The sequence below is a fragment of the Mastigoproctus giganteus genome, chromosome 6 (genome assembly GCF_048544385.1).
Source record: "Mastigoproctus giganteus isolate SK-2022 chromosome 6, ASM4854438v1, whole genome shotgun sequence".
Lineage (NCBI taxonomy): Eukaryota > Metazoa > Arthropoda > Arachnida > Uropygi > Thelyphonidae > Mastigoproctus > Mastigoproctus giganteus.
The window spans coordinates 201,305,816-201,331,369 of NC_143580.1; the positions used below are offsets into that span (position 1 = coordinate 201,305,816).

A 25,554-nucleotide genomic window follows, 5' to 3' on the forward strand; every position below is an offset into this window, starting at 1 on the left:
ATGGTCTTGGGCAGGACACATAGCTCGAAGACATGATGACAGATGGACTAAGAAAATAACAGAATGGTACCCAAGAGGAGCTAGAAGAAAACCTGGAAGACAAAGGCGGAGATGGATAGATGAAATTCATGAGTTTTTGAGTAGTAAATGGATGGCCAGTGCTCAAAACAGAAGGAACTGGAAAGTTGCTGGAGAGGCCTTCATCCTGCAGTGGATTGAAAATGGCTGATGATGATGATGAATTAAACTAATAACACACATGAATTGCAAAAATATTTTGCAGTGCATATATGTCGTTAATGTACACATATAAACTTGATCTAGTTAAAACTGTTAACCACTGAAGTGACCATTGGAATATAAAAAATCGCAGTACAGTAAAAACTCCATATTAGGGGTTTTATAAATTTTGGTGTGAATTTTCTGCCAAAAATGTGGGGAAGACACTTTTATTACTGGAAATTTCAACTTACATTATAGTACAGCCACCCACCCATACACACAACTAATAAAGAATTAAAAAGTTACTTAATTTATTCACTTATTCACTACCCTACCAATGAGTTTCGAGTTTAAAGGTCATCTGCAAGTTTGAAGAAGCTTATGTTATGCTAGTGTTGGTATTAATAAAGGCAAATTAAAGTCAGACTTATTCAGCCTTGCAAAGGAAACAGTAGTCATCTGTTTCATTCAGGCATCTGCTCAACCTTTCACTAAATTTATATAAGAACTCTAGCACTATTAAGTGGTAATTTATTCCAACTGTTAATGGCCCTTTTGATAAAAAGGAATTTTCTTATGTTTCTGTTCTGAAACTGTCCTTCATTAATTTAAGTACATAACAGTTAGTGCCACCTTTGAAAGAAAAAAAAAAATTTATTTACTCAAGCCTTATTGAGCCTTCATAGAAGCATTTACCTTATTGAAATCATCAATTAGACATCTTATCTCGAGACCTTGCAACCCACAAACTGAAGACTTTATGTAGGTGTACTTATATCAATTGCTAACCTTGTTGCTTTTCTCTGGACTCTTCCAAGAGAATCAATCTACTTTTCTCTGATTTACGATGATTGGATACAGTGACTTAATATATTGGTATCTGTCAGAAATTCATGAAATATTAACAAATAACTTGCCCATCAGCTGATAACAAAGTACTTTCATTAACTGTGCTTGAATTTTGGCCTGTCTGAATAGTATACATTATCTGCATTCTTCCAGCTGCTGCAACAGGATTTGGAAAGGTTGAGCAGATGGGCTGAGAGGTGGCAAATGAAGTTTAACATTGACAAATGTAAAGTACTACATATGGGAAACAGATGCAACCCCAGAAACAACCCCAGAGCAACGTGTCAACTCTGTGGTACTATACTGACAGTGGTAGAGAATGAAAAGGACCTTGGGGTAATTGTGCAGGCAGATATGAAGTTCTCTGAACAGTGCAGATGGGCTGCAAGAGTAGCTCATGGTGTCTTGTCAATGATATACAGGAATTTTTCTAGCAGGGATAAGGAGGTAATTATTCCCTTGTATAAGGCAATGGTCAGGCCACACCTTGAGTACTGTATACAGATCTAGAGGCCTCATTTTAAGAAGAATGTAGAGCTATTGGAATGAGTACAGAGAAGGGCAACAAGATTAGTGAATGGAACAAAGGGTTGCCCTTACAAAGAAAGTCTTAAGTTTTGCAAATTAGTGTCTGGAGACTAGGCACCGGCGAGGCGATCTGATAGAGGTGCATAAAGCCTTGAATGGTTTGAGCATGCTCAATCTGATGGGATTCTTCCTCTTGCTCAGAATAATCACCTGAGAGGACATAAATTCAAATTGAGGGAAGACAGATGTAGGATAGATGTGCGGAAATTTGCCTTTTGCCAGTGGGTAGTTGGTTGGTGGAACAGACTTCCATCCCTTGTTGTGGAAGTTGATAGCCTAAATAAATTTAAGGCTCAGCTGGACAGGTATTTTGAACGAACAGAGGGGTGAAGTGGAAGTGTTTTTTTTTTTTTTTTTTTTTGGCTGATGCTGTATAAGCTTGCTTTCTTGCAACATATGCTAATGCTAATCTTTTTCACTACATTGGCTGTTGTTGACTTTGCAATTACATGCAGTGAAAAATTGCAAATATGACAGTGTAACAGTTACTTATGTCACTTTGAATCTCTGGGGTGAAAGGGAAGTATCCTCAGTCTCAGCAAGAACTAGCTTTCTGAATATTCGTGTACTGAGCACCTGAACTCTAGTATGAGCCCCAGTTGTGTAATCTTACAAATTTTTGCATATCTATTCTGAAACCATCTTTTTTTCAGTTTAAGTTTGTGTCCCCTTATGTATGTTGTCTGATAAAAGAGTAAGGATTGTTCCAAAGAATAGAAGTAGAAAGAATAAATGAAAAGAAGAAAAGTTTGAGTTTAGAGTGGAACATTGAATGGATGTTGACAAGTGGTACGTTTGAATTGGTTTGGAAGAGAGTTCTTGAAATACAAATGCCAATTTGGGAGGCACCATCCATAGTCAAAGAAGTTTTAGGAGATCTACACCAGATGTGGGAATAACATTCCAAGATATATTTTTACATAGTCGGATGATTAGAAGAAAAGTAATGCCAAGAACAAAAAATAATAAATTATGGTGTGTGTGGGAATTAATATTTGATGTGTGTTTTTGTCAAATGAGATTAGGAATTAGGGTAATTTCCAAAAAAGATATGTGATCTTGTCTAGAAATCTGAGTGTTATTAAAGATTAGCATGGGAGCAGCAAACTTTTTTTGTGGGGGAAATAGCATGACAGCTTTAGAAACTTGAAGTTAACTTTTCTTTGTCACAATAAAGGATTAACTTGCAGAATTCTTGCCCATTTAAATGTGTACAACATTACACATTAAAATGGGCAAGTTTTCATAAACTGGAAGGTGGAATATAGTATGCTATCATCAGAAAAAGCCATGGATTTTCAGTCAGTGGAAGAAGGCAGGGCTGGCTTAAGACACAATTGAGCATTTTCCCCAAACAGGGCGCCAAAATTTAGGGGGCACAAAATGTCCTGAAGATTTGCTGTAAATTTCAAGTTGGAAAGGGCGCATTAAAAAATCTCACACAGAGCGCTGATAGACCTGGGGCCAGTTTTGGAAGAAGATGATTAATGTACAGTTGTAAAAGAGTGGAAGAAAGAATAACCTTGGTGAGGGAAAACAGCAGTGGTTGAAAAGTTGAGAGGATAGAGGACCATCTACCATTATCTAAAGTGAGAGGGTAGATAAAACTAGCTACCCAGTTTCTCTGGGTAGGTAGTTAGTTTTGAACCTCATCTCTGTGAGAAAACTGATGGTAAACCATAAGATGGCAGCTTCTTCAGAAGACCGTTATGCCAACTATAATCAAAAGGCCTGAAAATGTCAGCAGCAACTGTTTGAGATTCACTGAAGAGGTAAGTGCAATGGTATGATAATTGGAAAGGGGGGTTTTTGTTATCCTTTTAGGGAACTGGCTGGATATGAGCAAATTTCCATGCAGAAGAAAAAAAAAACTAGTGGAATTTGTTCAAAGGTGAATAACCTTGCCAAGATATTACCAGATCAACACTCATGGAGTCCATATTGGTGATGGTTGATCAGGCAGAAGGTGTTGAGATTATTCAAGAGTTGCAGTCGGATGATAATTGGACAGGTAGGATTTATCACCGTTTTGAGAAACTGGCTGGTTATAAACAATGTTCTATACAAAAAGGTAAAACACCAGTGAAATGATAGTAAAAAGCAGTGACAGCTGGCTGTAGAGTCATGGCACTACCACAATAACACTGAAAAAAAAGTAAAAAGTTAAAAGCTTTTCTATTTTTGTCTTTCTTTTGTATTTTATTATAGCAGTGGAAAATGTTTTAACACAACATAACTTGTATCCACATGCAGGTACTTATGCTGGCAAATAAAGATATTAATAATTCAATTAAGAAACGACAAAAAGTTTGGAGGTATTTTAAATGTCCTGGCAACCCAAAGGTCGCGGGTTCAAATCCCACCTCAGGCTTGGATCAAAGTACTGCAAAAACCTTGGGAGGTGCACTACGGCCATAGAAGCTGATGTGCCAACAACTACCAAAAAAAAAAATGAAATATGTTGATGACCTTGGAGAATTGTGAGAATTAAATGGGCAAGCAGAGTAGTAATGAAAGACATTGACACCTGATAAACAGAGAAAATTGGTATACTGAGGGTACATCCTGAGAAGAAAGAAACATGAAATACCAAAATTGCACTGGAGAGCAAGATATCAGGATCCAGTGGAAGAGGGAGGAGATGGATAGATGACTTGAGAGACTAGGCAAGATTGCATACTAAGAAAATAATTCATGTTTCTTAGGCCAGAGAGACTTAGTATTTGATGGCTGCCCACTTCTGCTGGAGAAGGTGCCTACAGAAGAAAATAAATAATCACCTGATTCTGATATTTTGAGGATTCATTGTATGCTTCTCTTCCTCAGAGATGAACACAGATATATATTTATATATACACATAGATTCTACATACATATTAACATAAAATAAAAAACCTTATTGGGATCCTATTGTCTCAAAACTTGATACTACGACATGTTGGACAGAAGAAGTGTAACCAAGATCCGCTAATTGGCGGGTCTCAATTACGCAAGTTGTCAGTTTGAATTATGTCGCATTTTAGGGCAAAAGCCTCAAGTTGCGTTGTAAGTTAACATGCTTGCTTACAAGTTAGTGCAAATGCATCAGATCTGCTCGCAGCTAATTACTAAATAGTTATAAGATTGGCATCATTATGTATATCTCATTGCGAATACCTCCACAATGAGTTGAGTTGCCATTTGTATTACCGCGAATAAGTAACTGTTCACCATAGAAGAAGGCTATTGTTACTTATTCTCAGCAGATGCCACCACCATTTCGGAGCTGATTGGCTCCTCTTAAGTGGGTGGGCAGGCATCCTGGTGTTGCAATGATGGCAAGGCAGTTGTGAAGTATAACTGCACAATATGAGAGATGTCTAATGGTTTGTAGTAATTTGAATTACGTCGCATTTTAGGGCAAAAATCTCAAGTTGCATAGTGAGTTAACGTGCTTACAAGTTAGTGCAAATGCATCATTATAACTGCTAAATACTTATAAAATGCGACGTAATTCAAATTACGACACATCAGGTATCTCTCTTATTGTGGAGTCATCATTGCAACACCAGGGTGCATGCCCTCCCACCAAAGAGGTGGCATCTGCTGGGAATAAGCAACAATAGTCTTCTCCTCTGATGAAGAGTTACTTATTCGAGGTGGTGCAATATCATGGCAACTAGTTGTGAAGGTATTCACATGAGATATACATAATGATGCCAATCTTATAACTATTTAGTAGTTAGCTACAAGCAAATCTGATGCATTTGTACTAACTTGTAGACAAGTTATCAGTCCAGTGTTGACATATTAACATTAATGATGATATACAAAGTTACATGGTTGTGGAGAATGAAATCCAGCACTTTTCATCACAAGAGGTTGAAGGTAAACTGCTCACATTATACACTTTAATGCTGCACGTCTCTTCTATGCATCAAAGGGTGCTAATTGTTGGATAATTACATTGGAACAAATGCAGTAAAGAAGTCTGGGATAATATGGCACAAAAAAAAAAACAAAAAACTGAAATACTATAGTAAGGAGGGTGAAGGTTGCAGCTACTAGAGATGCATCCTGTGAAATTAGGTTTTTCTGGGAAGGTCATATTGGCTGTTTGATGCATCTGTGTCACCCTGAAACTAATTGCTGCTTTTGTGGTTGTTTGGGATTCTTGCAGTGTTCAGTGTTTAATGAGTTACAAGTTAGTGCAAATGCATAATGATGCATTTGTACTAACTTGTAACTAAATGATATGGCAGATAAAACTGCATCACTTTATAGAAAGTGACATTTGTAGAGAAGCATAGAATATTGTTTGATTACAGTCATTTTGTTTGTCTCAAAGCAAAGGTATTGCATCAGATAATGCTACTTTGCATCAGTCAGTAATATCAAGGTATTGCATCAGCCATTTCTATAAATACAGCGTTGGTAGGGTATACAGGGCGATTCACTACCAGTGCGACAAACTTGTAGGGGGCACAAAGACAAATCGGAATCACATAGCATTGCAGGGTCTGAAATACCTTTGTCATGCAGGAGGTCGCGTGAGCAAAGAAAAAGAAAAGAAACAGCAACTTGTTAGTGTAACAGAAATCATTTTAATGACAAGTTTTACATTGGCAAAAAGCCATGCTACAGAAGGTGTTCAAAAGTTCGACCAGAAGCAGTCACACAGGCTTCACAGCGCTGCCGCATGGAATCCCTAACATTCTGGAAGATTCCTGGCATGTCTTGAATCTCCCCGGCAGCTACAGAGATGGGAACGACGAGGTCTTCAACTGAATCAATGGGGGTTTCGTACACCAATGTTTTCATTTGACCCCAGCAGAAGCCCAGGCATGATAGGTCTGGCGATCTAGCAGGCCAATGAACTGGACCACCACGACCTATCCAATGCTGTCCAAATGTAATGTTTAGGTGTTGGCGGATGTCATTGGTGTAATGTGGGGGAGCCCCATCATGCTGGAACCACATTGAATGGCGCAGCGACTGAGGAACATGTGCTTCTTCAATAAGTTTGGGCAGGACTTGCTGTAGAAAGATCAAGTATGCCCTACCGTCCAGATGAGGGGGCAGAAGGTACGGTCCAATGAGGTGGTCATCAACAATGCCAGCCCAAACATTGACAGAGAAACGGCGTTGAGTTGCACGTGTTCGGGTACCATGGGGGTTCTCCAAAGCACACAAATGGGCATTATGTTGATTGAAGGTTCCCTCTCTTGTGAAACTTGCCTCATCTGTGAACAATATGGATGCAGCAAATGCACTGTCTGATGATGCACTCTGTTGAAGAAACCAAGTAGCAAAAGTCCTTTGGAGTGGATAATCCGCAGGCTCCAATGACGGGACGAGTTGCAGATGGTATGAACTCATTTGGTTTGTTGACAGTATCCTCCATACAGTGGATTGGGAAATACCCAGTCGTTGGCCTATCGCCCTGCAATGTTATGTGATTCCGATTCGTCTTTGTGGCCCCTACACCTCCTGCAAGTTTGTTGCATTGGTAGTGAATCACCCTGTATATACACGCTCATTAGTATCTTGTTTTTCAGAAGTGTAAGAATCGCTCATTATGTTCAGTTGACATCAAGAAAGAAAAGTGTAGCTGTTGCTCTGTCCCAGGAAGGGCTTTCTATGTGTGTATTGCTGATAAAATCGGCTATCGAAAGTATCTCGTGTGCTCAAATTAAATCATGAAACCAGTGTGTGAAGAGTACACGTGAATCAGGCTGTAAGAGAGTGACTTACAGATGATACAAAGGTTGGCAGGGTAGTTAATGACAGTGCTACTGCAACAGGTTCTAGAAAATTTGGGAAGATAGTATGAGAAGTGGCAACTGAAGTTTAACATTGACAAATGCAAAGTACTGCATATGGGTAGAAGTAACCTCAGAGGAACGTACCAACTATGTGGTATTACACTTAAGGTGGTAGAAAATGAAAAAGACCTGGGAGTAATTGGGCAGTCAGATATGAAGTTTTCTGAGCAATGCAGATAGTCTGCCAAAGCAGGTCATGGAGTTTTGTCAATGATATACAGGAATTTTGCTAGCAGGGAAAAGGTGATTGTCCCTCTGTATAAGGCAATGGTCATGCCATGCCTTGAGTACAGCATACAGGTCTAGAGGCCTCATTTTAGGAAGGATTTAGATTTGCTTGAGCATGGACAGAGGGGCAACAAGATTGGTGAAGGGAATGAAGGGAAACTCTTACAAAGAGGCTTAAGTTCTATAAATTGCAGCGGCTGGAGACCAGGCACCTGCGAGGTGGTCTGATTGAGGTGTATAAGGCCTTGAATGGGTTGAACAAGCTGAATTCCGATGGATTCTTCCACTTGTTCAGATCACCAATCTAAAGGGGTATAAATTCAAATTGAGGAAAGACAACTGTAGAATAGATGTATGGAAATTTGCCTTTAGCCAGCGGGTGGTAAATTGCTGGAACAATCTTCCATCTGTCATGGAAGTTGATAGGTTAAATAAATTTAAGGAGGACTGGACAAACATTTAGAGGAAATGGTTCTGTGAATTTTTTTTTTTTTTTTAGCTGATGCTACACAAGTTATACGCTTGCTTTCTTGCATCACATGCCATGATTACTATTACTGTGCCTTCCTAAAATCGATATTTGAAATGGCTATGCCTTCATAATTGCTATACTAGTGCTCCAGATCTAAAACTGGACTTTGAGATGACCTATGCTGTTGAAACAAGTGCAAGAACTGTCCAAAGACTGCTTTCGGAATATGGTCTGCATGCCTATCAGCCCAAACAGGAGCCTTTATTGACCCAACCAATGAGGAATTAGTGACTTGCTTGGGCTAAAATGCATGTTTCATGGACAAGAGCAATGGGACACTGTCATCTTTTCTGACAAATCGAAATTCAATGTGCATGGCTTGGATGGAAAGTGATATGTCAGAAGACGAAAAATGGAGCCATACCATCCTGACTACATAACACCGACTGTAAAGTTTCCCACCAGTCAGATGGTCTGGGAATGCATAACAAGCAAAGGAGTGGGGCGAATTAAGTTAACAGAATGGTGAATGCAGAAATCTACACTGCTATCTTGAAGAAGTTCCTGAAACTGTTATTAGGAATCACCACATACACATTCAAAACTCCATTTTTGAACAAGACTCGGACTTGCCACAAAACAAAATGCATGGGATGCATATAAATTATCAGGTGACGCAGAAGCCTGTGGCAGATATAAGCTAGTCTGTAATCAGGTCACAAAGGAGGTTCGGCAGGCGAAGGTGGATTACGAGAAATCTTTGGCAAAAGATGCTAAGAAAAACAGCAAGGATTTCTTTACTTATATAAACTCTAAAAGGAAGGGGGTGAATATGATTGGTCCACTTGACATCGATGGTTCGACTGTTCATGATCCTGCTCAGACAGCAAACAAACTGAATGAGTATTTTGCATCTACATTCACACGTGAGGAATTATTACAGTTTGAAAATGGAAGAAGGTTATCAAATTGTAGCAGTGTGCTTAATGATTTTGTAATAACTGAGAGCAAAGTGGAGGAGAAATTGTTGAAGTTAAAAAGGCACCTGGGGTGGATGGGATCTATCCAGTTATTTTAAAGGAGGCGGCAAAGCAACTAAGCAAACCCTTAGCCATAATTATGAGAGCATCCTTGGACGCAGGGGAGGTTCCCACGGACTGGAGATGTGCAAATGTATCCCCAATTCACAAAGGTGGATCGAAGGGTGACACTAGTAATTACAGACCAGTTGGTTTAACTTCTGTTCCGGGTAAAATAATGGAGTCACTGGTTAAAGATGCATTGCAGGATCATCTAGACAAGACTGCAGCAATAATTCAGACACAGCATGGGTTTGCTAAGGGAAAGTCTTGTCTAACAAATTTGATTGGTTTTTATGATGTGGTCACAAAGGAACTGGATGCAAAAAATAATTTTGATATCATATACTTGGATTTCAGGAAAGCTTTTGACACCGTTGCGCATGGAAGACTACTGTACAAATTGGAGCAGAATGGTATTAAGGGTAAGTTGCTACAATGGATAAAAGGATGGTTAAGTGGGAGAAGACAGAGGGTGGTAATCAATGGGTGCTGCTCTTCGTGGACTAATGTTATTAGTGGAGTCCCACAGGGTTCGGTGTTGGGTCCACTGTTGTTTTGTGTATTTATCAATGATATTGATGAAGGTATATCAGGCTTAATGTCGAAGATTGCAGATGACACAAAGGTTGGCAGGGTTGTTAATGACAGTAATGGCAGTGTGCTACTGCAACAGGATCTAGATAATTTGGGCAGATGGGCTAAGAAGTGGCAACTGAAGTTTAACCTTGACAAATGCAAAGTACTGCATATGGGTAGAAGTAACCCCAGAGAAACGTACCAACTGTGTGGTACTACACTTAAGGTGGTAGAAAATGAAAAAGACCTGGGAGTAATTGTGCAGTCAGATATGAAGTTTTCTGAGCAATGCAGACAGGCTGCTAGGGCAGGTCATGGGGCTTTGTCAATGATATATAGGAATTTTGCTAGCAGGGAAAAGGAGGTGATTGTCCCTCTGTATAAGGCAATAGTCAGGCCACGCCTTGAGTACTGCGTACAGGTCTGGAGGCCTCATTTTAGGAAGGTTGTAGATTTGCTTGAGGGTGTACAGAGAAGAGCAACACGATTGGTGAGGGGAATGAAGGAATCCTCTTACCAAGAGAGGCTGAAGTTCTGCAAATTGCAGTGGCTGCAGACTAGGCACCTGCGCGGTGATCTGATTGAGGTCTATAAGGTCTTGAATGGGTTGAGCACGCTGAATTCTGATGGGATCCTTCCACTTGTTCAGATTACGAACCTACGGGGACATAAGTTCAAATTAAGAAAGGACAGATGTAGAATAGATGTATGGAAATTTGCCTTTAGCCAGCGGGTGGTTAATTGCTGGAACAAACTTCCATCTGTCGTTGTGGAAGTTGATAGGTTAAATAAATTTAAGGAAGAACTGGACAGGCATTTGGGGGGAATGGTGTGATTTTTTTTTTTTTTTTTTTTTGGCTGATGCTGCATAAGCTCCTACACTTGCTTTCTTGCATCATGTGCCACTACTACTACTACTACTACAAAATTGGTAAGTTTTATTCTATTTATATTACTGATGAGTTTGTCTTCTTGTCTCACAAGGCTTAAAAACACATCAATGTTTTCCCTCGTTTTTCTCCCTTAAGGTGCTCCCATATCTCAGAAATGATGACATTACAGTGTTGGAATGGCCCAGAAACAATGCAGATTTGAACCCTGTTGAAAATTGCTGGTACATAATGACTAAAATTGCCCAGAAGAAGTCAACAAGTATGATTCAGCTGCAGGAGAGCATTGTACAGGTGTGGTACCATGAAATTGGTCAACTTACAAGTTGATTAATTCTATGCCAGATCGCTGCAAGGCTGTAATTTCAGCTCAAGGAGGAGGAACAAGATATTGAGGACTTATTTTTCTGAGTTACAGTACATAATATTATTACGTTAACTTATCATTTCAGTTTGTACACGAAAATGAATGGAATGAGAGCACCTTGAGAATCTCCATCCTGAAACGTGTGTGCCTGTGGGTTAGGAACTTCAGATGTACTGGAGTGCTACCAGTTGAAGAAACTCCAGGATAACCAGTGGGAGCTACTGTTAAAGAACTAAGAAACTTACTCCAGTATCTGAAAAGATCCCACAAGAACGGTCCAAAACAATCAGAACCAAAAAGGCTGGCACTAAGGTTTGAGGTGCCTGAGGCAAAACCTTGTAACACCACCTAATTCATATACATGTATATTGTATCTTAACACATATACACTGTGCTGCCACTTTATTAGGTTCACATACCTGTAGCGTGTTGAGCCTCCTTTAGCTTCAAAACAGTTTGCATTCGTCTAGGCATGGATTGAAAAAGATGCTGAAAATTGTGCAGGAATGGAATACCATGTAGACATGAGTATGTCGCGCATTTCCTTCAGATTACAAAGGACGGAGGTGTAGGCCTGCAGCAAACAGCCCTTTCCAGCTCATCCACAAGATGTTCAATAGGATTGAAATCCGTGGACTGAGCGGGCCACTGCAGCAAAGGAAAGTCATTGTCATGTTCTTGGAACCATTCCATAGTGATTCGGGCTTTATGCACCAGCGCATTATCCTGCTGGAAGTAACCATCTGACTGAGGATAAACTATCAAGATGAACGGATGCACTTGGTCAGCAACGATGTTTAGGTACGATGTGGCATTCAGATGTGATCTATGGGTATCAATGGCCCCAACGTCTACTTTATTATACACATAACACTGCCCCCAACACCTTTCACAATAGCCGTCCAATATGATAGGTCCATGGATTCTGTGCCTTTCATCAACATGATGCACCAAGCACTTTGACTCGTCAGACCAAGCAACTGTTTTCCAATCCTCAATAGTCCAGTGCTGGTGTTGCTGTGCCCACAGGAGGCATGCTATCTTGTTCTTCATTGATAACAAAGGTACGCGATGTGGCCGTCAGCTATTGTAGCCCATTCGCAAGAAAGTGCGACTAGTGGTCCGTTGCGATATTTGGTTCTGCGCATCAAGGTTGTATTCTGAGGTGATGTGCGACATTGTGGCCTGTCTGTTTGCTTACACAATTCTAGCCATCCTCCTCTGACCTTTCTCATCAACAATTGATTTTCTTCCAAAGGAGTGCCGTTGGTAGGATGTTTTCTGTTCATTGCAACATTTTCGATACACCCTTGAAACTGTTGCATGAAAAGTTCAGGAGAACTGTCGTTTCAGAGATGCTTTGTCCAGCACGTCTTGCACCTACTACCATGCCACGTTCGAAGTCCGTTAGATCACTCATTTTCCCCATTCTTCATACGGTTTGTACGCTTAACTGATACTTGAAATGTGTTTCTGTTGCATTTATATCCACAACTGTGGTCATGTGACTTGCAACGTTTGGGACAAATCATTTGTGTGCACAGCACGGGTGTACCTAATAAAGTGGTAGCACAGTGTATGTGCACGGTTGCACAAATAATGCCTCATTTGTGCAACCCTAGTGCTGGTTCTGAGAACCAAACTCAATCAGCTCCCTCGAAAAGGAAAATAAATGAGCGTTAACTCGTCCAACTAAAAACCATTTATGTTTGGTGTAATTGAAATTCACAAAGGGCTTCTATGCCATCATCAGTGGTAAAGAACACGTTGGGTAAGCCATTTCTGTGTGGTCAGTAAAATAACTTTCCCCAGTAGTTCCTGATAACCTGGGAGTACTCAGGGGGAAAAAGTATACTAGAAAATTCGCATCAAAATCAATCCCCATGACATGTCATCTGATGTAGACAGCATGTTCACTTTAATTTCCCCCAACTAGAAAGAAGGAAAAAAAAAAAAACCTGGCCTTGTTAGTGTCTAAGGTAGGTTGTCACCTGAACACGATTTTAAACTCTGCCTTATTAGCCCATAAAAGCCTTTAAACTAGTTGTGAACTAAGCAGTTTATGAAGTATAATGTATTATGTTGTAAGTAATGTGTGACTGGCGACTTAGCACTCACAAACTAGTAAGACTTTTTTTGTGGATTTATTGGATGATTGTTTTTGCAGCAGCATGTTCGAGAGGCAACCAGAGAGGGTAATATTCTTGATCTGGTTATCAACAGTGATCATTTGTGTAGGAAGAATTTGCAGATAAAGGAACCACTAAGTGGCAGTGATCAGTGTACTGATGTGGGATTTGCTTAAAGATATAATTACCAACAGGGGTAAAGGAAAGGGGTTTTGTTTCAGTAAAGGTGACTACAGTGGCCCAGACAGTTTTTAAATTCTGTTCAGTGGGATCAACTGACGATGTTACTAACAGTAAATTCTAAGTGGGAAACATTCAAGGAATTAATCGTGGATGCTACTAAAACCCAGGGGCTCACATCTGTTGAGTATGGGCTTGGCACACCCAGAGTCCTGAGCTGGATATCATCATTCTTCTCTTTGTTGGTGATTCCCTTCTACTTCTCTCTCTCTCTCTCTCTCTCTCTCTCTCTCTCTCTTAGGGTAACTCGGGAATTTTTTTTTTTTGGCTGGTGCAGCATAAGCCTCAGGCTTCCTTGCACCATATAGCTAATAATAATAATAATAAAAGTTTCATACCTATTAAGAAATATTGTTCAAGGTTTAGGCCTGAATGGTTGTTAAATGAACTAATGAGACTCGTGACTGAGAAGAAAAATGCATGGGATGCATATAAATTATCAAGCGACTCAGAAGCCTATGGCAGATACATAAGCTAGTTTGTAATCAGGCGCAAAGGAGGTAGTAGTAGTAGTCGTAGTAGTGCTAGTAGCAGTGGCATGTGATGCAAGAAAGCAAGTGTATGAACTTATGCAGCATCAGCCAAAAAAAAAAAAAAAAAAAAATCACACCATTCCCTCCAAATGCGGGTCCAGTTCCTCCTTAAATTTATTCAACCTATCAACTTCCACAACGACAGATGGAAGTTTGTTCCAGCAATTAACCTCCCGCTGGCTAAAGGCAAATTTCCGCACATCTAATCTACATCTGTCTTTTCTTAATTTGAATTTATGCCCCGTTAGGTTCGTAATCTGAACAAGTGGAAGGATTACATCAGAATTCAGCGTGCTCAACCCATTCAAGGCCTTATAGACCTCAATCAGATCACCGCACAGGTGCCTAGTCTCCAGTCACTGCAATTTGCAGAACTTAATCCTCTCTTGGTAACAGAATCCCTTATTCCCCTCACCAATCTTGTTGCCCTTCTCTGTACACGCTCAAGTAAATCTACATCCTTTCTAAAATGAGGCCTCCAGACCTGTACACAGTACTCAAGGCGCGGCCTGACCATTGCCTTATACAGAGAGATAATCACCTCCTTTTCCCTGTTAGCAAAATTCCTATATATATCATTGACAAAACCCTATGACCTGCCCTGGCAGCCTGTCTGCATTGCTCAGAAAACTACATATCTGACTGCACAATTACTCCCGGGTCTTTTTCATTTTCTATCACCTTAAGTATAGTACCACACAATTGGTACGTTTCTCTGGGGTTACTTCTACCCATATGCAGTACTTTGCATTTGTCAAGGTTAAACTTCAGTTGCCATTTCTTAGCCCATCTGCCAAAATTATCTAGATCCTGTTGCAGTAGCACACTGCCATTACTGTCATTAACAACCCTGCCAACCTTTGTATCATCTGCAGACTTCGACATTAAGCCTGATATACCTTCATCAATATCATTGATAACTATACAAAACAACAGTGGACCTAACACCGAACCCTGTAGGACTCCCCTAATAACATTAGTCCAAGAAGAGCAGCATCCATTGATTACCACCCTCTGTCTTCTCCCACTTAACCATCCTTTTATCCATTGTAGCAACTTACCCTTAATACCATTCTGCTGCAATTTGTACAATAGTCTTCCATGCGCAACAGTGTCAAAAGCTTTCCTGAAATCCAAATATATGATATCAAAATTATTTTTTGCATCCAGTTCCTTTGTAACCACATCATAATATCCTATCAAATTTGTCAGACAAGACTTTCCCTTAACAAACCCATGCTGTGTCTGAATTGTTGCTGCAGTCTTGTCTAGATGATCCTTCAAGGCATCTTTAACCAGTGACTCCATTATTTTACCCGGGACAGAAGTTAAACTAAGTGGTCTGTAATTACTCGTGGTAGGCGAAGGCAGATTACGATAAATCTTTGGCAAAAGATGCTAAGAAAAACAACAAGGATTTCTTTACTTATATAAACTCTAAATGGAAGGGGATGAATCTGATTGGTCCACTTGATATCGATGGTTCGACTGTTGATGATCCTGCTCACATAGCAAACACACTGAATGAGTATTTAGCATCTACATTCACACATGAGTTTTTAAGGTTTGAAAATGGCAGAAGGTTAACAAATTGCAGCAGGGTGCTTAGTGATTTTGTAATAACTGAGAGCAAAGTGGAGGGGAACTTGTTGAAGTTAAACATAAGAAAGGCACCTGGTGTGGATGGGATCTATCCAGTTATACTAAATGAGGCAGTATAGGAAGTAATAAAACCCTTAGCTATAATTATGAGAGCATCCTTGAGCTCCGGGGAGGTCCCCATGGACTGCAGATGTGCAAATGTATCCCCAATTCACAAACAGGGATTGAAGGGTGACACGAGTAATTACAGACCAGTTAGTTTAACTTCTGTTCCGGCTAAATAATGGAGACACTAGTTAAATATGCATTGCAAGATCGTCTAGACAAGACTGCAGCAATAATTCAGACACAGAATGGGTTAAGAGAAAGTCTTGTCTGACAAATTTGATAGGATATTATGATCTGGTTACAAAGGAACTGGATGCAAAGATAATTTTGATTTCATATTTTTGGATTTCCTTTGACACTGTTGCACATGGAAGACTATTGTACAAAGTGGCGCAGAATGGTATTAAGGGTAAATTACTACAATGGATAAAAGGATGGTTGAGTGGGAGAAGACAGAGGGTAGTAATCAATGAGTACTGCTCTTCGTGGACTCATGTTATTAGTGGAGTCCCAGAGGGTTCGGTGTTGGGTCCTTTTTTTTGTATATTTATCAATGATATTGATGAAGGTATATCAGGCTTAGTGTCGAAGTTTGCAGATGATACAAAGGTTGGCAGAGTTGATAATGACAGTAATGGCAGTGTGCTACTGCAACAGGATCTAGAAATTTGGGCAGATGGGTTAAGAAGTGGCAACTGAAATTTAACCTTGACAAATGCAAAGTACTGCATATGGGTAGAAGTAATCCAGTGAAACGTACCAACTGTGTGGTACTACACTTAAGGTGGTAGAAAATGAAAAAGACCTGGGAGTAATTGTGCAGTCAGATATGAAGTTTTCTGAGCAATGCAGACAGGCTGCCAGAGCAGGTCATGGGGTTTTGTCAATGATATATAGGAATTTTGCTAGCAGGGGAAAGGAAGTGATTATCCCTCTGTATAAGGCAATGGTCAGGCCACGCTTTGAGTAGTGCGTACAGGTGTGAAGGTCTCATTTTAGGAAGGATGTAGATTTACTTGAGCGTGTACAGAGAAGGGCAACAAGATTGGTGAAGGGATGAAGGGATTCTGTTACCAAGTTTGGCTTAAGTTCTGCAAATTGCAGTGACTGGAGACTAGGCTCCTGCGCAGTGATCTGATTGAGGTGTATAAGGCCTTGAATGGGTTGAGCACGGTGAATTCTGATGGTATCGTTCCACTTGTTCAGATTATGAACCTAAGGGGGCATAAATTCAAATTAAGAAAAGACGGTTGTAGTATATATGTGCGGAAATTTGCCTTTAGCCAGCGGGTGGTTAATTGCTGGAACAAACTTCCATCTTTCGTTGTGGAAGTTAATAGGTTAAATAAATTTAAGGGGGAACTGGAGAGGCATTTGGAGTGAATGGTGTGATTTTTTTTTTTTTTGGCTGATGCTGCATAAGTTCATATACTTGCTTTCTTGCATCATATGCCACCACTACAACTACTACTATTACATTATCTATTCCTGGAGTTCGCCAGTTGAGAGAGTTCTTGATCGTCTGTTTTACTTCTTCTTCCCGTATCTCCCACCCTCTCATTTCTTGTATGTCCTCGGTTTTCTTGCGTTCTAGTTCTATCCAGATGGCTCGGCTGTTATGTCTTACTTCCCTGCTCCATATGTTTCCACAGAATTCCTCAATCGTCTTCTTCTCGGGTGGTCCGAGATTCCTGTAGAAGCCTCTTTGGTCCTCATCGAAGATTCGGTTATTTATTTTCCTCTGGGAGCTCTCTTTGTACCGGCGTAGTCTCTTGCTGACTGCAAGGAGTTTCTGCTTCAATGTGTCCAAGTACTCTCCTATTCTCTGATTCATTGTCTGTTTGCTGTGGATCCTGACTCTCTTGAGGGTACTCTTCACTTTTCCAATTAATATCTTACTCATATTGCCCGTTGGTACTGGGTGAATTGGCCTATCTTGACTTTTAATTCGTCTATCTTCTGCCGAAGTCTTCTTTCCCAAGCTGCTGGTTCCTTCTGTTTTCGGTTCTTCTGCTACTGGTCTCTCGTGTCTCTTCCATTAATCCTCGTGGCTGCTATCGCAGCACAATTCACTGCTGTGTGGATGGCCTCCAGTGTTGCACCATTGCTTTCCTGGTAATGTATTATGTGCCGATTCAGGTAGTCTGGCTCTCTACAAGGTTCTATTCGCCTCTGCTTCGGTATCACGTGAGTCTTTGTGGGGTACATTCCTTCGAATTCTGTTAGGGCCTTCTTCCACTCGTCCTCTATTCTGAATATCATGACCTCGTCTGTTTCCGCTTCAGCTGCGGTGGGTTGTATTTCTTCTTGTTCCTCCTCCTCTAGTTCGGTGGTGGTATGTTCTTCCTCCTTTGATTCCATGTTCTTTATCCTCTGTAGTTGATCGCCCACGTCCTGCTTGATTTTTCCCAATATTCTAGGAACTCTCAGGTCCTTCTCTGGTGCGCTATTCGCTGTTCGGTGACGTGAATATCCGGGAATCGTTCCCGCCACTTGCTATGTAGTCTCGCGCCGTAACTTGTCATATCGGTCTTCAACTAAAGCGCAGTTGCGCAGGAAGCATTTCCAGTTGGTGGGTATTATTATTATTATTATCAGGCTTATGCTGCTGGTGCTGCACTAGGGACTTATGCTGCACAAGCCAAAACAAAAAAAAAAAAAAAAAAAAAAATTCCCGAGTTACCCTGAGAGAGAGAGAGAGAGTCACAAATAAAGGAGTCACCAAGAAAGTGAAGAATGATGATATCTAGCTCAGGACCCTGGGTTTGCCAAGGCCATACTCACCAGCTGTGAATTCCTGGGGTTAATGTATTTTTATTATTAGTATTATTTCCCAGAGAAAACACAACCCTTTTTCACTAAACAAAAATGAAAGTCGATTAAAAACCTGATCCCTCTAATAAGTGTTTTTTCCCTTCTAATTACAAGTTAACCCCAGGGCTCACATCTAGTAAGTATTGGTTTGGCACACCCAGGGTCCTGAGCTGGATATCATCATTCTTCTCTTTCTTGGTGATTCCGTTCTACCTCTCTCTCTCTCTCTCTCTCTCTCTCTCTCTCTCTCTCTCTCTCTCTCTCTCTCTCTCTCTCTCTCAGGGCACCTCAGAAATTTTTTTCGGCTGATGTGGCATAAGCCTCAGGCTTCCTTGCATCCTATGGCTAATAATAATAATCATAATAATAACTATTTTTCTGAGTTCATGTCCTTTACGCAACCTTCTGTTCGTCACGTAGCGTAACACGAGGAGTACCGTATACTGAATTTCAGCCTTTCTGTAAGAAAAAAATAATAGTAAAATAAAATATAGACTGTATTGTTTTTTTTTTTTCTTTAGAAGTGTGATATATTTTTTTATAAGTTTAGTTCAAAGAAGTATATGTATCAATATTCACATACAAAAGACGTAATTTATATTTTGTGTGTGAATATTATTTGTATAAATAAAATATTAAATTAAAAAAAAAAAGTGTATATTGTTTCTAGGGGAGCTTCATCCCCCCCCCCCCCCCCAATGTCCTGCATTGGGATCTGGTCACTTTACTAATGGATGAACTCAGTGTTGTAAAGAAACTTGTGTATATAAATAAACTATCAAAAATGCAGAGACGCGCTGCACGCAGCATGTAATTTCTATCGCAACCGATTTACACGCAACAGCTAACAACATGCTATTTACATAAAACATCTTGTGGCAACATACTACTCGTTAAATTATTATTATATGTTAGAGTAAAGGAATGGTATTATTATTTATTTAATTTTTAAAAATTTTATCAAAGTATCCGTTTCCTTTATTAATCAGAAATAAGTTTTGCCAGCAGTAGAGCTAAGCATGGTTTTGGTTTTGGTTTCAGTTTTCGGAATGGTGTAGGTAATACCTACCGTTCTGAATATTTCAGTACTGTATTTTGTATTTGCTTTCAGTTATTTTTTTTGGAGGTGGTGGCTTCTTTTCCTCTTTTGGAAAATTATACATTCTGTTTAAAGTTAGAGAAAGCCTGATCGTGTTCATTGTAGGAGGTAGAGTGATTGTAGTTTTACTTCTTGATGTTTTATTGTTATTATTAGCCATATCGTGCAAGGAAACCTGAGTCTTATGCTGCACCAGCAAAAAAAAATTTTAGCTGGTGCAGCATAAGCCTCAGGCTTCCTTGCACGATATGGCTAACAATAATAGGCGCAAAAATACCTACTTACAGCGCTCCGTTCGTTGTTAAGTTTTATTTTATTTCATTTTATTTCCGCACTTCGTATGAAAACTAGGATATGCCTTATATGATATAGGATAAAATAGGCATGTATTTACATGAGGAAATTTTGAGTTAGTCAAGATGGATTTTCTTGGATTTCGTCCCATTAGTAATACTCCTTCAAGGGAGGGTTATTTATGTTGGTTGGTTTCCTTCATTATGTTCAGTGAAATTTTAAATTTATGTACCTGTTCTACATTTTTAGTATGCTTCCAGCTTGAATTACAAAGGTCCAAAAGAACAGTTTGAAATTTTACTTGAAATTACATGTTTGGTCTTTCCTTTTCATTATTTCCATACATAGTACATTGTTCAATGATTTATCAGCCTCTCATTAATTTATGTTAATGTTTTACTGTAAAACACAATCCACATTACTGGTTCAGTTCTATTTTTGTAAATACTGTATTGGTTTCTATATTATTATTATTAGCCATATGGTGCAAGGAAGCCTGAGACTTATGCTGCACCAGCCAAAAAAAAATTAGTTGATACTACACAGTGCTTGAAGTGAGCTGTAACACATCAGAACACTTTTGGTTTATAGGTTACTTTTTAAAATTAAGCACAAAGCAGTGGTGAAAACACCATACCACTAGGTCTACAGCAGTGGAGGGAAAGGGTGGCAGAGATTCTGGAAGCCCAACAGTGGTTTGGTATGCTTGAGTATACCCTTAACCCAATAGTAGTACTGCATTGCTTGACAGGCCCTGTAGGAAAATATTTAACCCTGATAACTTACTGGTCGAGACTTAGTTAATCTTTGTACCTTCTTTACAGTGTCTTCAATCATGTATATGCTGCTCTTTTGTCCATTTATTTGTTTTTCATGTTGTGTAAGCCAAAGGGGCTTGTGAGTCTCTATAAATAAATAAATTTTCTGTTTATACCTCAGATGACCACATGCTCAAAGGAGTTCAAAAGATAGAGAGAGAATATAAGAAACAGCGCTGTATTTTGCAGTCATCAGTCACTGCATTGAATCCTGGTCACTCTAGGTATGAGTACTAATGCACCCTGGCGCTTGACCACTCGGCTATGACGGCTTTGTGATATTATTTACATTACTCCACTGTGTCTGGTCAAGTACAGTTTATTGTGAAGTGGAACATTGAATTTGATCACAGTGGTATGATTTCTACCATCCAAAATCTTCACAAAGTTCAACACTCACCTATATGGGTACTATCATAAAAAATAAGAGAAATTCCAGTCATTTTGTGACCATGAATGGCAAATTCCAGGTGAATTTTCATGTAGCAAGTACCTCAGAAAAAAAAAGGTTACATGTTACTATTTAATGTTTATAATATTTGTTGCACACACAGGCAGAATTAATAAAATGTATTATTTGTTTTTCATTGAAATACATTAAAATCATTGAAAAACATTACTCCAACACAACAAATTAAATCTATTGGTTTAATTTATTGTGTTGGAGTAATGTTTTAGATTATTATGAATTATATTGCTGATATTCAATCTGCTAACCATAATTATTTTGGTTTACCAATAACAATATCTTTTAATTCTCTTTTAATAACCTTAAAATTAAAAATTTTAATTTTAATTTAAGGTTCAATCTCAAGAAGTTTACTTTTTGTAAATAATTTATAATATATAAATATTAAAAATATTTATAATTAATATTAATTGTAAATATTTATAATACTGTATGTAGAGAAGTGTTACTTATTCAAGTAGTGCAATACCTGGTATCTCCTGAAGGCAGCAATATGAGATACAATTAAAACAATGCCTTTTACACTACAAACATAGTTTAAATTTATGGGTAAACTATGGTGTATCTACACCAATATTATGGCGCCTCCGTTGCCAGGTGGGAAGGAGCAGCAGTGCGTAGCACACGCTTCTTGATTAGACCGGGGTTCAAGCCCGTCACCACCAAATACGGAGGATGCGGAAACGTCAGGGAATGATCACTGCACCGGAGCAATATGGCCTTAGTTGCTAATGCTCCTAAAAACCAAAATAACAACAACACCAATATTATATAGTTAATTATAAAAACCCACATATAATTATTCCTTGTGCATATCATCTTTAAATATAAATATTTATATACTATAAATAATATTGATTATAAATATATTAAGTATAATTAATAAACTTTTTTTCATTGAAATTAGTTGGTATTTTTAGTGGCCAATAAACACAACTTTGCAGAACTTTCAATAATTCTTGAAAAAAAATTAAAAAATAAAATTAATAAGTATTGCAATCTGCTGGTAAAAAGTCAAGCATTAGTACATTCCAAACACAATTAAAAAAAAACTAAATACTTTTTTATTTTTTTCCCAAATATTAAACCTGGGGCCTGTCAGGCTACACAGTATCACTCATGTTACAAAATGGGGTAACACCACTGTTAACGTTTTATTGATTGCATCACAGACCGGTGATACAACCGATAAAAGGTTAAGGAATGATTGGAAAATTATTAGAAGCAGTGGGCAACAGGAATAGTTTTTATAAATAAAATAAATTTTCACACTGTATTTGTTGAGTCCTTCTCGACCAGGAAATAATAAAAACCTTTAAGACCTTTTATAGATTGGATATGAGGTGAATAATCATCCAGTCTATAGATGATGGTTTGGGATCATCATCCAATGTCATAAAGCAGATGACTATTCTAGACACTTTATATGACAATGATATATTATACAGTGCTTTTTTTGTGACAGTACGGCGTACGGGCACCTTTATTAACAGTGACATTTGGATGCAATGCACTTCGAAATTTATAATATTCCGTAAATTTTTTCACATGTTGAAAAATTGAAAATTGTTTACCTACTATTCAAATAAGCTTAAAATGATTAACTAAATTTGCATTTTTTACTGTCTATCGTTCAGTTATTTTCTATATAAAACTGTATAACCATTTTTATAATTCTAAATTACTCAGTCGGACCTCTGTTTAATTATTTTGAATTCCCCTTGGAAGTTACATTTAAAATAGTTTCGGTTGAGGGAAGAAAATTTTCATATAGCGAACGGATTAGGAGAGAATTAACTTGGTACGGCCTGTTCGCATTTCTGGCCTTCAGGCAATTAGTGCTGCTGCGCGAATTAAGAGAGCTAAAGTGATTAGTGTTGTATAACTTAGCGGTACCTGGTAAAACCTATCTGACCACCTGTCCCACATACGGAGAAGTCGCGCTGGTCAAGAGTGAGCAGATCAAGGGTTATTCCCAGCGGGCTCTGGCCCACCTTCTACTACAGTGGTGTCCAACATTTTCCAGTACCGGGGCCATATTCAAAAAAATTCAAAGTTTCTTTAGTGTGTTACATTTTTAATATCTTATTGCATGTAAAAGTAAAATTGAAAATATTCAAAAATTTAATTAAGTACAATACACAATTACATTTACTGAACAAAACATTTAATGAGAAAAATGTTTTGATAATAAACTTTACAATGCTGTTTTAGTTCACTTTTTTCTCGAGTCGTAGGTTGGACACTTCTGTGAATCAACTGTAAGTGCCCCGTTTGAAAATTAGAAAAGTGATTTTCTTTTACCCCATAAATAATCATCTGTTGTTTCGCGGAAGTGCGTTATCCACATTTTTCCGAAAATTTTCCCTATCTCTGTTTACACTTTACTTTACCTGAATATCCGAATGATACCGATATTTTGGACAGTTTCAGAAAAAAAAAAGAAAAGAAAAAAAAATTTTAATTTAAGAACTAGTGACAATACCGATGACGAGAGAAGGAAAACGAGGACAACGAAGGTATTAACCCTTCTAAACATGAAATGTTGGCATTTGGTGAAAATGAAGTTAGAAAATTGTCAAATAGAGTTAAATGCAATTCGTAGATACCTAATTGATAAGAAGGTTTCCGAAGAATTGAAGCATTTGATGAACGCTCTGAGTAACATACCAATTTCACCGAGTGAATGTGAACGAGAATTTTCAGAAATAAATCTGATCGCCAACCAGCGCTTCGTTGATAAACAAAAACAGTTTCTTCACTACTGTTTCTTAAAATTGTGGGCCGTCCGCTGCGATCCAGCAAAATATGTCGATTCGTGGCTGCTTCGGAAACGTCATTCAGCAACAGATACAAAGAGCAGGAAAAGAAGGCAGCTTGGGTGTTGGATGAGAACTTAATAAAAATTTGGAATATTCACAAAAACTGTATTATGAAATTATTTTTACTTATTTTACTCACATTTTACTTATTTTTTTATATACTTGAATAATAAATTTATGCTTAATAAAAAAACTGTGTTAATATACTTAATTTCTTGTTCTTATTCTAAAAAAAAAAAAAAAATTACTACTAAAGTATGGGGGAGAGGAATTAGAGTACTTTTCATATCCTTCTAATTTTCAGTTTAATATATATTTATATATATATATATATAAATATATATTAAACTTAATATATATATATATATATATATATATATATATATATATATATATATATATATATATATATATATATATTAAGGGTAATATAAAGAACCATTAGAATAAGCAAATCAATCCAATAATAATACCATCAGGGACCTAAGAAAACGCAAAAAAAAAAAAAAAAATTATTATCGCTTTTTACCGACAATCTAGATGACTTCAACTGGGGCCAACCACCCAGAATGAAGGCAAAAAACGACAAGAGGTTCTCTCTTTCTTTACTTTTTTATCAATAATTATAAATATATATATACACTGAGTGATCACTGAATTATGACCACCCCTATGAAAACTGAATGCGACCTGTTGACCATGTAAAATATGAGAGTGTGAAGTTAGTTGACCTACGTAGCATAGATAAGGTGTCAGTGGTTCAGCAGGTAGTAAAATTCCAAGCGTGATGGGTAAAAGGAAGGATTTGTCGGACTTTGATAAAGGACACATTGTGGATGCTCGAGGAGCTTGTGCCTCGATTTCCCAAACAGCTGAACTGGTGGGGTGTTCAAGAGCCGCTGTAGTTAAAGTGTACCAGGACTGGTGTCAAAATGGTCAAACAACAACCTGATGGCAAAACTGCAAAGGTTGATGTTAGAGGTGAGCTCCATGTCCGACGATTCATATAAGCTAACAGGCGCAGCACTATTGAAAATTTGACTACCCAATACAACATTATGCCAATCCAGAACAATATCTGGCATGACCATGCATCGCTTGTATGTATGGGCTATACCAGCAGATGATCCCTATGGTATCCTCTCCTAACCAAGGTTCATCGGCGTAAAAGACTCGCCTGGTGCAAAGAGTGTACAAGTTGAACGTTAGAAGACTGGAAGAAGGTGTGCTGGTCGGGTGAGTCACTTTATTTACTCCACACCGTGGATGGTTGTGTACGGATTTGGCGTCAACAACATGAGGCTCTTCATCCATCATGCATGGTATCAAAAGTGCAGGCCGGTGGAGGCAGTTGTATGGTGTGGGGCATGTTTCACTGGCAGAATTTGGACCCCTGTTGCATGTGGAACAACGTATCAGTGGTCTCCACTATTGTCAAATACTTGCTGACTGTGTACACCCCGCTATGTTACACTTTTTCCCGAACGGGAATGGTGTCTTCCCAGATGACAATGCACCCAGCCATTGGGCACTTGTCGTGCAGGAATG

At 38.6% G+C, this 25,554-nt stretch overlaps 1 protein-coding gene across 1 annotated transcript in view; it reads left to right on the top strand.

The window, feature by feature from the left end:
• The first annotated feature begins 3,368 nt into the window (after nucleotides 1–3,368).
• Nucleotides 3,369–25,554, top strand: part of LOC150084879 (endoribonuclease Dicer-like) — a 203,658-nt gene continuing 181,472 nt past the window's right edge. Inside the window, exon 1 of the mRNA XM_090376377.1 lies at nucleotides 3,369–3,431. Within this exon, the coding sequence (XP_090232503.1) occupies nucleotides 3,369–3,431 (63 nt within the window). The remainder of the gene's footprint in view (nucleotides 3,432–25,554) is intronic.